At 41.8% G+C, this 13109-nt stretch overlaps 1 protein-coding gene across 1 annotated transcript; it reads left to right on the top strand.

The window, feature by feature from the left end:
* Positions 1-2458: 2458 nt before the first annotated feature.
* LOC307074240 (pyrin-like) lies at positions 2459-9133 on the top strand (the record flags this gene model as incomplete). Its single annotated transcript, XM_079734259.1, is given in 4 exon segments — positions 2459-2761; positions 7389-7465; positions 7880-8211; positions 8214-9133. Coding segments are annotated over 4 exon segments (1260 nt in total). The 3' UTR covers positions 8762-9133.
* Between the last annotated feature and the right edge of the window lie 3976 nt (positions 9134-13109).

The raw sequence follows: 13109 nt of genomic DNA, 5'->3' as shown, positions 1-13109 counted from the left end.
ACTGAAGCTATTGGCTGTAATTTGGCTATGTTTATTTTCAGCTACAATTGTTTTAAGAAAAATGAAGACACAAGACCAAAAGCGATGCCATCTAAAATGCATCATGCTCTGAATCATTCACTAACATCTTTTCCACAATATCAAACAGAATGGTCAGAGTAACAAACAATTAAAAGAACAACAAGAACATTATTTCACAACTACTTGCATGGGCTGTAAGCCTAACATTGTTTGAGGCAAACGTGGATGTTAATGGATGTTTCAGAATGTTGGTGATGGTGTTAAGCCAATTAAGATTGAGGGACTTCATTTCTAGATCAATTCAATCCTCCTCGCGGGCTCCGCAGCCCGGCCGCGGGCTCCGCTATGGTTGTGTGTGTGTGTGTGTATTTGTGACCTAATTGAAAGACCTAATTGAGCCATGCTCAGATCCATACTAGGGTTGTTGAGTTTGTGGTGGTCTTGGCAGGACCCCCCGCCCGGCCATCGTGGAGCCCACCGAGCAGCTGGACGATGAGGACGGTCTGGCGGAGAAGCTGCTGCAGAAGACGCCCCTGTACCACAAGTAGGTGGCCAATGTATTATTAGTATTATTATATAGTTTGATATTAGGGAGAGAGAGAGGGAGGGAGAGAGGGAGAGAGAGAGAGAGAGAGAGAGAGAGAGAGAGGGAGAGACTTTGGTTTCATGCCCAGTTGTCGTTGTGGTGACTTCTGTTAGTGTGAGTGTGTGTTTCCTGTATTTGTGTGTTTATAACAGGGAAACTATACCTTATATGATGACCATCATACAGCCATCGTACCCAAAAAGTATTTTCTTGTTTTTTATTGTTTGTTTGATGCAGTGGGTTACACATAGTAGTGCTGTGGATTCATACTGGTCTACATCTCAACTTAAGTGAATAACATTTAAAAAACGCATGTAAATATGCACTCACATCACCCTCAATTAAACACAGGCTATTGCTTTCATTAACAGTTACTGGCAGCTTTGGGTTATCAGGTTACGTCAATCAAATGTTCTGGCTCCACCCCAGAGATGGTAAAAACCTGAAGTGCAATCAAGCCCCGCCCCTCAATGGAAAACTACTGTCTACCAGGCGTCAGCCAGAATGCATGTTTTACATTCTGATGGTGGGTTAGGGTTTGGGTTAGGACCAGCTCCAACATTGTGTTTGGTTGTCCTTGACAACTTGACCGCAAGTAACCCTATTGTGCAAAATGTAATTCTTATTCTCTCCTTTTTTTCTCCCTATTAATAGGTTAGAAAGGAATAAAAATTATCCTGCTTGATTAATTCGTGGGTGGATGGGTTTCTTTAGACACTGGAACATTTTGCATCATTTTGAACCAAACTAAAGGCTCCAGTGAAAGAGTAAAGAGAAGGTCCACTTATTGTTGTTCATATGGCTCTCCAGACAACACAGGTAGAAAGGTCTTTAATTAGCTAGTTCTGTAATAACTCTGTAGCTTGATTCAGCTGAACCGTCACCATGAGATGAGTATTCGGTGATTGGTCGCCTGATTGGCTACGGAGCCAGGAGGAAAGCAGACTCCACCCATTCAGTTGGCTTGAAGGAATAGAAGGAAATCCATGGACTGAAATTATGTAAGACTGCAATGGATTAATGGAACATCATTTTCAGATAATCAGTGCACACCTTGATAACCCTAAATAACAACTATGTCTCTGATTTTGCACCTGCTCTCGGCCTGTGTTACGTCTTTGAAATATTGAACGTATTTGAACATATTTGAACACGCATCAGGACATTTGAAGTAGCCTACACAGTAAGTCACACTGTGAAGATGTAAACATCAGTGAACTGTTTACCCCTGGGGGCAGGGCCAGGTGAGGAGAGTAGAGGAAGTTTTGTTCAGGAAACAAACCTTAAGGTTCAAAGAAACCAAGCCAACCAACGTGCAGACAGTTCTCTCATTCTCTCGAAAAATAAAACGCATAGACCTGATCTAGAGGTCAATATCCTCTTTTCAGAGATGGTTGATCGGTTTGGAACGCCTGTACGGGTAAAAAAGAAGCGATGTGTTGAACCAGGAGAAGTTCCCTGTGACGTCTGTGTAAATCTGTACTGGGACCCAGCTGAAGGCTGTGAAGTCCTGCCTAGTGTGTTTCACCTCTTACAGTTGCAGTCCTGAAGAGACATCGGCTGGTCGAGCCTATCGACCGTCTGGAAGACAGGGTGTGTCAGAAACACAATAAACTACTGGAGCGCTTCTGCCAGACTGAACAGGTGTGTGTGTGTGTCAGTTCTGCACAGAGGGTGACCACAGGTCCCATCCTGTTGTACCTCTGAAGGAGGTGTATGAAGTAAAGATGGCCCAGCTGGAGAAGATAGAGGCTACAATTCAGCAGATGATCCAGGAGAGACAAAAAAATATTCAGCAGATTAAAGACACAGTTAAACGCAGCAAAGCAGACGCAGACAGAGAGATGGCCGATGGTGTGCAAACTCAGTTCCACAGAGAAACAAGCTGAAGACCGCATCAAAGATCTGGAGCAGGCCTTCAGATCCCTGAAGAATCCTACACCAACCAGGGACTGGACAACAGTGGAGGTCCGTCCTCCATCATACGTAGGGACCTTGAGGAGATCCCTGGATCAGCTGGAGGAGACACTGAACATGGAGATGAAGAAGCTGCATGATGCTGAACTGAAGAGAGTCCAGCAGTATGAAGTAGATGTGACTCTGGATCCTGATACAGCTCATCCCAAGCTCATCCTGTCTGAGGATGGGAAACAAGTACATGATGGAGGTGCAGTGAATAAAACTCCCAGACAACCCTAAGAGATTTACACGTGGTCTATGTACCCTCACGAGGCAGAGCTTCTCCTCAGGGAGATTTTAATTTGAGGTCCAGGTTAAAGACAAGACTGAATGTATGTTGGAGTGGCCAGAGAGTCAATCAACAGAAAATGTCGCTTCATAGTGACCACTAAGATAGGTTACTGGACTCTTTACTTCAAAAAGGATAGGTTGGTATTTGGTGATGACCCTGATGTCCGTCTCCCTCTGAGACCTGAGCTCCAGACGGTGGGGCTATTTGTTGATTATGATGAGGATCTGGTCTCCTTCTATGATGTGGAAGCCAGGGTTCATATCTACTCTGCTACTGGCTGCACATTTAGTGAGCCTGTCTATCCATTACTCTGTCCATATGATCATGAATTTGATAGAAACTCTGCCCCCTGATCACCTCAATCAAACGGGCCTTTGTTTGATAATAAAATAATTAAACAACCAAAACAACTAGTGTTGTTTCCTGAATTAGAATCTCTACCATGGGAGATCTAAGAGAACTGCATTCATATCGTACTATTCACTGTCATTTAACAAGAGGAAAAATCATTAAGCAACTAACACTGTGTACTATAAAATATATAACCCATTATAACTGGTTACACTATAATGTTCAATATCGAACATATATCAATATATAGTTTCTAAAGGATTTTCATGGTTATTTTTTTTATTTAATGATGTAAAATTAGGTTAGCTGAAAATGTGAAATGTTAATTTTGATCACGTTATCAATCGTTTATGAAAACAAATAGTTATATTTGTTTATTCCTTTGAATATTTTTTGACAACACAATTCAATGTTTGTGCACTTTTCAAATTTAAATAAAAAATGCCTTACATTCTCTAGAATAGGTACATTCTCAGTATGTATTCAGTGGAATAGGTACAATCTCAGTACAATGTGTATTCAGTAGATTAGGTTCATTATCAGTGGCCTTAGAACAGGGACGTCCCTAGGAATTCTGGGCCCCCTGACAGAATTCAGTTATGGAGCCCCCCCCCCCCCCCCCCCCACTTGCTTCACCACGATCTGCCTGGCTACTTTGCTCTGCAGTAGCGTGAGACTTGGGCTGTACCAAATAATGACAAATGAGAGGGGTGATAATAGGGTGAAGACTTTGTAATGATTTTGTAAAAATGGAGAAACAAACCACATGTTCATTTAATTTGATGATTTAATCCGAAAAATAAAATTAAAAGAAATATGAATCAATATTTCGCCAAAATTTACTTGCATATAGTTGTAATAATACCAGTGTCCTCTGTGGCGCCCCCGTCAGTGCTGCACATTTGTGCAGCACTGACCTTGTGACCTTGTTTTCTCCAGCTCTACTCTGAAATTCCTGATTTTGTCCCCATCATCATTTGTTAAATATATTCAAAAAAATGTTGAATATATTTATTATGTCAGTTGTTTGTATTTTATCACATTTTAGGTCAGCAATATTGGATATTGTTATCGCTGGTCTGATGTGGAATGCTACTTCTATCGTCAGGGGGAGCAGTAGTCCTTCAAACGGTGGACATTCACTCCGTCGACTTGTTCCTCATGTTCTGACACAATGTAGCCTAAAACATATTAACATAGTATATCGTAAACCCTATTTTGCAGTACATCTAATTGGTCTATTTATTAAATATTGTGAGAAATGATTCTCTTTTTATTTTGCATTTCATTGCATGATTAAGGTATAAACTACAGCCAGGTGCCACTATTTGATTAATGACGTCCTTAATTACCTCACGTGGGCTACTTAGAGCAGGTGCCGTTTAGAAACGTTCAGTCACGTCGTCGTTTGCCGGTAGAAGGCGGTGAATATTTGCGGTTGTGTAGACTTTACGGTAAAGGGGGGTTAGCGTGTGGTGTTGCTCATGGGTCAGATGTGGCCATCTCTCTGTCTCTCACCTCAGGGTTCCCCGGCACCAGGGGCGTAGGAATGAGTTTAACATTGAGGGGGACACATATCGGAAACCTGACAGATCCGTTAATATATATAATATATAATATATTTTATTCTACTAAAAAGATACATTTGTAAATGTAAAGGAAAAAACATTTTGAATGGCAGTAATGAACTGATAAATATCAAATCAATTCTTTAATTGCTCAATCATCCAGTTTTTTAGAATAAGAAGCGGTGACAAGACGCTGTGTTGCGCTTTAAAAATAAAATAAAATATTTTTCTCCCCCCGGTATAATTTTAAGGTGGGACAAATGCGCCTGTCTCCAATATTGGAGGGGACACGTCCCCTCCGTCCCCCCCGGTTCCTACGCCCTTGCCCGGCACTACCGAAGCAAACCACAGGGCTCCACGTAGCGCTTTAGTTGTTCCCACCGCCGCACCGAGGGAGGAGGAGGAGAATTCTGTCTTCTAACATGTGTTATGTTATTTTAAAGTTTGGTGACGTTGGTCGATCATTTGAGCCTCACGAGAAACACGAGAAAAAAAACAAAAAATTGACATAAATTAAAGATTACACGTAGCAGGAGAGGTGTATGTGTGTGTGTGTGTGTGTGTGTGTGTCTCTCTCTCTTTCTCTCTCTCTCTCTCTCTAGAGAGAGAGAGAGCCTGACCTGACCTGACTAACTGACTGACTGATTGACTGACTGACTGACTGACTTTGGTTTCATGCTGAGTTGTTGGTGTAGATACCCCTGTTAGTATGTGAGTGTGTGTTTCCTGTGTTTGTGTGTATAACAGGGAAAAAAAATACCTTATATGATGACATCATACAGCCATCCTAACAGAAAAAGTGTTTTCTTGTTTTTTGTTTGATGAAAGGTGATGCAGTGGGTTACATAGTAATGCTGTGGATTCATCCTGGTTCAAATCTCAAATTAAATGCATAACATTTTAAAAAGCGTACGTAAATATACACTTAAATCACCTTCTATTAATCACATGCTACAACACGTGTTAACTGATACTAGGAGTTCTGGGTAATCAGGTTATGTCAATCAAATGTTCTGGCTCCACCCCAGCGACGATAAAAACCTGATCTGCAATCAAGCCCCGCCCCTCAATGGAAAAATACTGTGTACCAGACGTCAGCCAGAATGCATGTTTTACATTCTGATAATGGGTTAGGGTTAGGTCCAGCTCCAACATTGTGTTTGGTTTTCCTTTACAACTTGATTGCAAGTAACTTAGTTACTGCAACCTTATTGTCTATAATGTCAATCTTATTCTCTCCTTTAGACACTGGAGCACTTCTCATCATTTTGAACCAAACTAATGGCTACAGTGATAGAGTAACTAAGAGAGGCTCCAGTTATTGTTGTCATGAGTATCATAAGGCTGTTAGACAGGTAGAAAGGTCTTTAATTGTCTAGTTCTGTAATAACTCTGTAGCTTGATTCAGCTGAACCGTCACCATTAGATGAGTGTTCGGTGATTGGTCGCCTGCTTGGCTACGCAGCCAGGAGGGAACACAGACTCCACCCATTCAGTTGGCTTGAAGGAATAGAAATAGTAAAATAATTCTCAGATAATCAGTGCACACCTTGATAACCCTAAATAACAACTATAACTAAACTACGATAGTAGTTGTCCGTCTCTTCCGATTCACATACTGTTTGTCCCTGGCACGTAAAAGCTAACCATAACATGCAAATATTTTAGGTTTGTTTTACTGGCTCTTCGCTGGCATTGACTGTGATGTCTCTGAATAGAGAACTTGTTGGTCTGGTTCGTCTACCCTACCCTAAGTCACATGATGCAGCTGTTTTATGAGGTTAGAGTCTGGGAGATGAGCCTTGTGTAACTACCAGTGTTAACTCAATATTAAATCACAAACCACAAGAGCACATTTAAAATGGGCACGCAGGGAGAGGATTGTTCTAATGAAAACCAAAGAGAAAAATACCAGCCTCTGGAAAAGGAAATTCAAGTCAATTGTTATAGTATTACTCTTATTCACAGTTACAGTGACAAATCACCATTAAATCACCACAATGTCTCTGATTTTGCACCGGCTCTCGCCCTGTGTTGTGTCTTTGAAATATTGAACGTATTTTAACATATTTGAACAAGCATCATGGCATTTGAAGTAGCCTACACAGTAAGTCACACTGGGAAAATGTAAATGTCAGTGAACTGTTTACCCCTGGGGGAGGGGCCAGGTGTTAGGGGAGGAGAGGAGAGGACGTATTGTTCAGGAAACGAAACTTAAGGTTCATAGAAACCAAGCCAACGACGTGCAGACAGTTGGCAAACGCATTTTGGAACCAATAGTCTGACAGACAGAAACAACAACAAGGTGAGTAAAACAGCACAACTTTGAGGGAATAATTCTGTAAAAGAATAAAAATATAATGGAATTGATATACTTAAACCTTGTCTTCTGCGTCTAGGATGGCCTCTGTTAAACGTTCCTGGTCTGAAGAGAACTTTTCATGTTCCATCTGTCTGGATTTGTTCAGCCCAGTTTCCACACCATGTGGACACAACTTCTGCAGAACCTGTATTAATAAGTTGTGGGATGGACAAGTTCGATACAAATGTCCAGTTTGCAACAAGATTTTCCACACTAGACCTGATCTACAGGTAAATACCCTCTTATCAGGGATGGCTGCTCAGTTTACAACGTCTGTACGAATCAAAAAGCAGCGATGTGTTGAACCAGGAGAAGTTCCCTGTGAGGTCTGTACTGGGACCCAGCTGAAGGCCGTGAAGTCCTGCCTAGTGTGTTTCACCTCTTACTGCCAAACCCACCTGGAGCCACATCATAGAGTTGCAGGCCTGAAGAGACATCAGCTGGTTGAGCCTATGGACCGTCTGGAACACAGGATGTGTAAGAAACACAATCAATTAATTGAGCTCTTCTGCAAGACTGAACAGGTGTGTGTGTGTCAGTTCTGCACAGAGGGTGAACACAGGTCCCATCCTGTTGTACCTCTAAAGGAGGAATATGAAGCGAAGACGGCCAAGCTGGGGAAGATAGAGGCTGAAGTTCTGCAGATGATCCAGGAGAGAAAACTTAAGATTAAGGAGATAAAAGACACAGGAGAATTGAGCAAGAAAGATGCAAACAGAGAGATAGCGGATGGTGTGCAGGTCCTCACTGCCTCACTGTGCAGTTAAAGAGAAACTGAAAAAAACAGAGAAACAAGCTGAAGACCTCATCAAAGATCTGCAGCAGGAAATAAAAGAGCTGACCAATAGAAGCTCAGAGGTGAAGCAGCTCTCACAAAATAAAGACCACCTCCACTTCCTCCAGGCCTTCAGATCCCTGAAGAATCCTCCACACACCAGGGACTGGACAACGGTGGAGGTCCGTCCTCCGTTATACGTAGGGACCTTGAGGAGATCCCTGGAGCAGCTGGAGGAGACACTGAACATGGAGATGAAGAAGCTGCGTGATGCTGAACTGAAGAGGGTCCAGCGAATTAAGTAGATGTGACTCTGGATCCTGATACAGCTCATCCCAAGCTCATCCTGTCTGAGGATGGGAAACAAGTACATTATGGAGGTGTATTGAAGAAACTCCCAGACAACCCTAAGAGATTTACAAATGGTATATGTGTTCTCTCGAGGCAGAGCTTCTTCTCAGGGAGATTTTACTTTGAGGTCCATGTTAAAGACAAGACTGACTGGTGTTTGGGAGTGGCCAGAGAGCCCAGCAACAGAACAGGTGTGACCACATGGACCCCTGAGAAGGGTTACTGGATTCTTTACTTTAACAAGGATAGTTTAGTCTTTTATGATAACCCTGCTGTCTGTCTCCCTCTGCGACCTGAGCTCAAGAAGGTGGGGGTGTTTGTTGATTATGATGAGGGTCTGGTCTCCTTCTATGATGTGGAAGCCAGGGTTCATATCTACTCTGCTACCTGCTGCACCTTTAGTGAGCCTCTCTATCCATTCCTCTGTCCATGTGATCATGAGGCTGGTATAAACTCTGCCCTCTTGATCATCTCACCTGTCAATCAAACAGACTAGGACCTTTGTTTGATAATATAACAATCAGACTACCAAAACAACTAATGTTGTTTCCTGAATTAGAATCTCTACCATGGGAGATCTGAGAGAACTGCATTAATGTTGAACTGCTGTTTTTTAACAAGGAGAAATTGATGAAGAAAATAACCCTTACTATTATAAAATGTAACCCATGATAACAATATATATATATAATATTGATCAATGTCTGATTGACAGAATGTTTTTATACATTCACAAATATCAACTTATAAATGTTTGCAGCAAGTAGAAAATGTTGAAAATGTCTAGTTTAAAAAAAGGTTTGTATTTGTTTTTTTTGTTAGCATAATCAAATGTATGTTTGATTTTTATTTCAATAAAAAATTACAAAAAGTAGAATGGTGTCATTTTCTGTGGAATAGGTACATCCTCAGTACAATATTTATGCAGTGGAATAGCTACATTATCACTACAATTATATTCAGTGGAATAGGTACATTCTGAGTACAATATTTATTAAATGGAATCGGTACATTCTGAGTTCAATGTTTATTCAGTAGAAAAGCTACATTATTCTTACTCTCCCTCGCTCTCTCTTCCTCCTTCCATCATTCTCCCTCACTCTCCTTGTCTCTTCTGTCCTCACCTCATTCTCCCTCTTCGCTCTATCTCCCTCTTTCTCCCTCTCTCTCTCGCTTTTTCCTCCCCTCTTAGTTCCTTGTCTCTCATACTTTGCAGTAGGAAGTTGGCTTCTGTCTCCCTCTCCTGGGGAAAGAATGGACACAGCTCTCTGGGTAGCCAGGTCTGCCTGTGACGGCCTTGCTCTATGGCCAGGCTGTGTCCACTGAGCCTGGACGTTGGCAGGGATCTCCTCAACTTTCTATCAGTAACAGCGGACAGATATTCTACCCCTGTCTGTTTCTCTCTTTCTTCCATATTTTCAAAAAAAAATCCTCCATCTTTATGTCTCTCTCTCTCTCTCTCTTTCTCTCTGGAAACAGGACATCATGGGTCAGCCATAAATGAAGAGAGACACAGAAAACATCACCAGTCCCACTTGAGGTGTGTTTCAAAACAACAGCAATGTGTGTGATGCCAATAAGTCACCGTCTGTCAAGGCTCCTGCCGTGCCTCCTGTCATTCCTTGTTTTTCTTTTGTTTATCCCTCTCCCTTGTTTCTCCTGTGTTCCCCGGTCTGTCAACCTTTCTTGGTGTGTGTGTGTGTGTGTGTGTGTGTGTGTGTGTGTGTGTGTGTGTGTGTGTGTGTGTGTGTGTGTGTGTTTGTTTGCGGTGGGCGTGGCAAACTGTTCATTCCCCCGGCTCCCTGAATGCCATCACTCACCTTCACCGACTCCAAGCCACACACCTGCTATCCACCTCCATCTCATCAGCTCTGCAGATCATCTACCCCGGTTCATCACTGCATCGTCAGATCGTTGTTTCAACCACCGTGCTTTGATCCATAGCACCGGCTCCTTGACCTGTGTACTCCGGTTGATTTCTCCTGTGACCTTTTTCTACCTGCCTGTTCCCCTGCCGGCTCATCTCCTTCCTCCTCTGTCCTGCTCAGCTCAGCTCCGTCCTCCGCCATCGCCCTTCCACCTTCTGAATGGCCTGCCATTCTCCTCTTTGCATTTATTTAAATTACATATTGGTCCATTGAATTACATTTGGGTCCGCCTCTACTGATGGGAACAGGTTTTGGATGAACAATATTTCCCCCCAACAGCATTTGTATCTCAGTTATTGATGTTTCGAGTCTAACTTCAGTGGTTGTTAAAACCACCAAGGAATTACCTGTTCTAGGCAAAGTAAAGTCAAGTCAAGTGTTTTTACATAGCTCTTACTCACAGTTAAAGCTCTCTGTGTTTTCTCTTTTAAAGATCTAACATATATGGACTCTACAAAGAAGAGGAGCACACACATCGACACATTTGAGGTAGCTTACAAGTCAGGCCCTATCTTGCATCCAGCGCAATTGACTTTCTACACTGACGCATGTGTCGTTGTTAGTTTGCACCCGGCCCAAAGCCGATTTTCCCCCGCAGCAAACCTGCGCCACTAAACTTGCGCCCTGGGTGGCATGTCGGCGAAAAGCAGAGGCGTGTTCCAGAGCAAATGATACATGGTGCTATCTTACAGATCAATAAAGCAGTTGCGCAACTGACCGACAAATACCTGGTCTAAGTGCACTAGCGGATAGCGCAGTTGGTGTTGCTATTTTGACGTACCATGGCAGGTCGGAACTGCAATAATTTTTTCGATAGGGGCTGCATGAATGAACAGTGTAGTAGGCTATGCCATGCGTTAAATAATAACCATGATAAACTCCAGCAAAGCAGGCTATATCCAAGCCTTCCAAAACAAAATCTTGTTTAAGGGTAAATGATAACGTAGGTAAATTATTTGGGAAAGAGCAGCTCATACAGCGGTAATAAGTTGTATTTAAATCAATTCATCTGCAAACACCGTACAGCAAACACATATTGCCTTGACACAGACATTGTGTACAAGCCCATAACTTTTAGGATTGTTGAGTATTTGATTGTGAGAAAACATTGTTTTACCGCGAGTGAGTGTTAAAAAGAATGAATAAATGCAGGCGCTCGTGTCTGCATCCATCTGTTAATACACACGCAAACTAAACACGTAACGCACAATACAGTCCTTCCTAGTTTGAGGAGAACTTTTCATGTTCCATCTGTCCGGATGTGTTCATCAGTCTAGTTACCACCACAACTTCTGCAGAACCTGTATCTCTGTCCTGTTGGCAACATTCTTTTTCAAACTAGACCTGATTTGCGTGTCAATATCCTCTTATCAGAGCTGGCCGCTCAGTTTAGAACAACCGTACGAGTTAAAGCAGCCTTGTGTTTAACAAGGAGAAGTTCCCTTTGACGTCTATACTGGGACCCAGCTGAAGGCGGTCACATCAACTCATAGCCACACTGCTAAAAGTCACTTCAAATTGATACAGCAGTACATTAACATTAAGGGCACTTAGCAGATGCTTTTATCCAAAGTGACTTAATAAAAACATTTGTCTATGTATAATATTAAGAGAAATAACATGTAACATTTCTGCATAAACACATCTAAAATAATCGACCATGTTATAGATTTTGTTGAGTTGTGTACTTACATTATACAAATGTTTTTGCCAAAAATGCTCAGAAATCAGTCGTTGTACCACGGTACTGGTCTGTTTCAACTGTGTCTTAATGTAGACCAAACGATGGCTCTGAAGAGAGGAATGCTGCTGCCTGACACCGCCTCCTCGGCAGGTATGTGCTTACATTATAAAATGAGAACAATGTACAACCTCGCTCTTGAAGTTATTTTTTGTATGATTGTTTTAAATGCTGTCGATAATGTAACCCCAAATAACATAATCAGAAGCATTTCGGGGTAGTCGATTCATCTAGTGGTGGGTTAGCGAGTTAACGCTATGTCACTTATTTATCAGAATGAAATGACATAATGTGATTAACACATTACTTGTCTGTGATCATTATTTCTCTTATCAGACAGAAACGGCTCCCAGGATTCAACTCAACTTCACAACGTGCAAACAATTTTTTTGGATTAAATGTATTATACCTACATATTATGCCTACATATTATACCGTTAATAAATTGTATACACTATAACCAATAATCGGGGTTCTCAGAACTGCACATTTATTTAGTATCTCTCATGGTTCTAACCACACAATGAGGAACAGGTGAGCAGGAAAAAAGGGCGGGAAACAGAAAAAGGCAGGATGTACAGGTGAGAGGCGGAGTCACAGGCACAACAAACAGAATGAATAAGCAGCGACAGAGTCAATGAGTCCTAGAACGAGGTGCTGACACAGAAATACCAAAAGACAGAGATAAAAGCAGACTGGTATTTTATTTAGTCTTTTGACCATCTTGAACTCACAATCTCCACAATTCGAATCAAAGGACTAATGCAATGACACAACTAACCCTGCTTATAATGATGTTCATGGATTATATACCTAACTTTTTTACATGTTCAAGCTATTACAGCACTAATTCCAAGGATAGACATCTTTTGTGAGTTTGAGAATTAAGCCCATACGGACAAAATGCAGAAATAGCTAGCTACCAGAGACAAGATCTGAGCCATAGCATTCAGAAACTTCATGATTTAGGACTACTTGTGAATCAGTAGATGCATTCCCAGCGACACCAACCTAGTTTTTACAAGTTGGTTTCTCTCTTGTGGAACTATAGAAGTACCTTTTCACTACTTCTTTCGGACCTGCGGAAACAGAGATACATGAAGGTCAATGAACATGGCAGAGGAGTAGCCTGGATACCATCCTGATAATATATTATATTCAAAAATATTTTTTTC

This window comes from Pollachius pollachius (genome assembly GCF_949987615.1).
Source record: "Pollachius pollachius genome assembly, chromosome: 4".
Classification (NCBI taxonomy): domain Eukaryota; kingdom Metazoa; phylum Chordata; class Actinopteri; order Gadiformes; family Gadidae; genus Pollachius; species Pollachius pollachius.
This window is presented reverse-complemented; position numbering and strand designations above follow the sequence as displayed.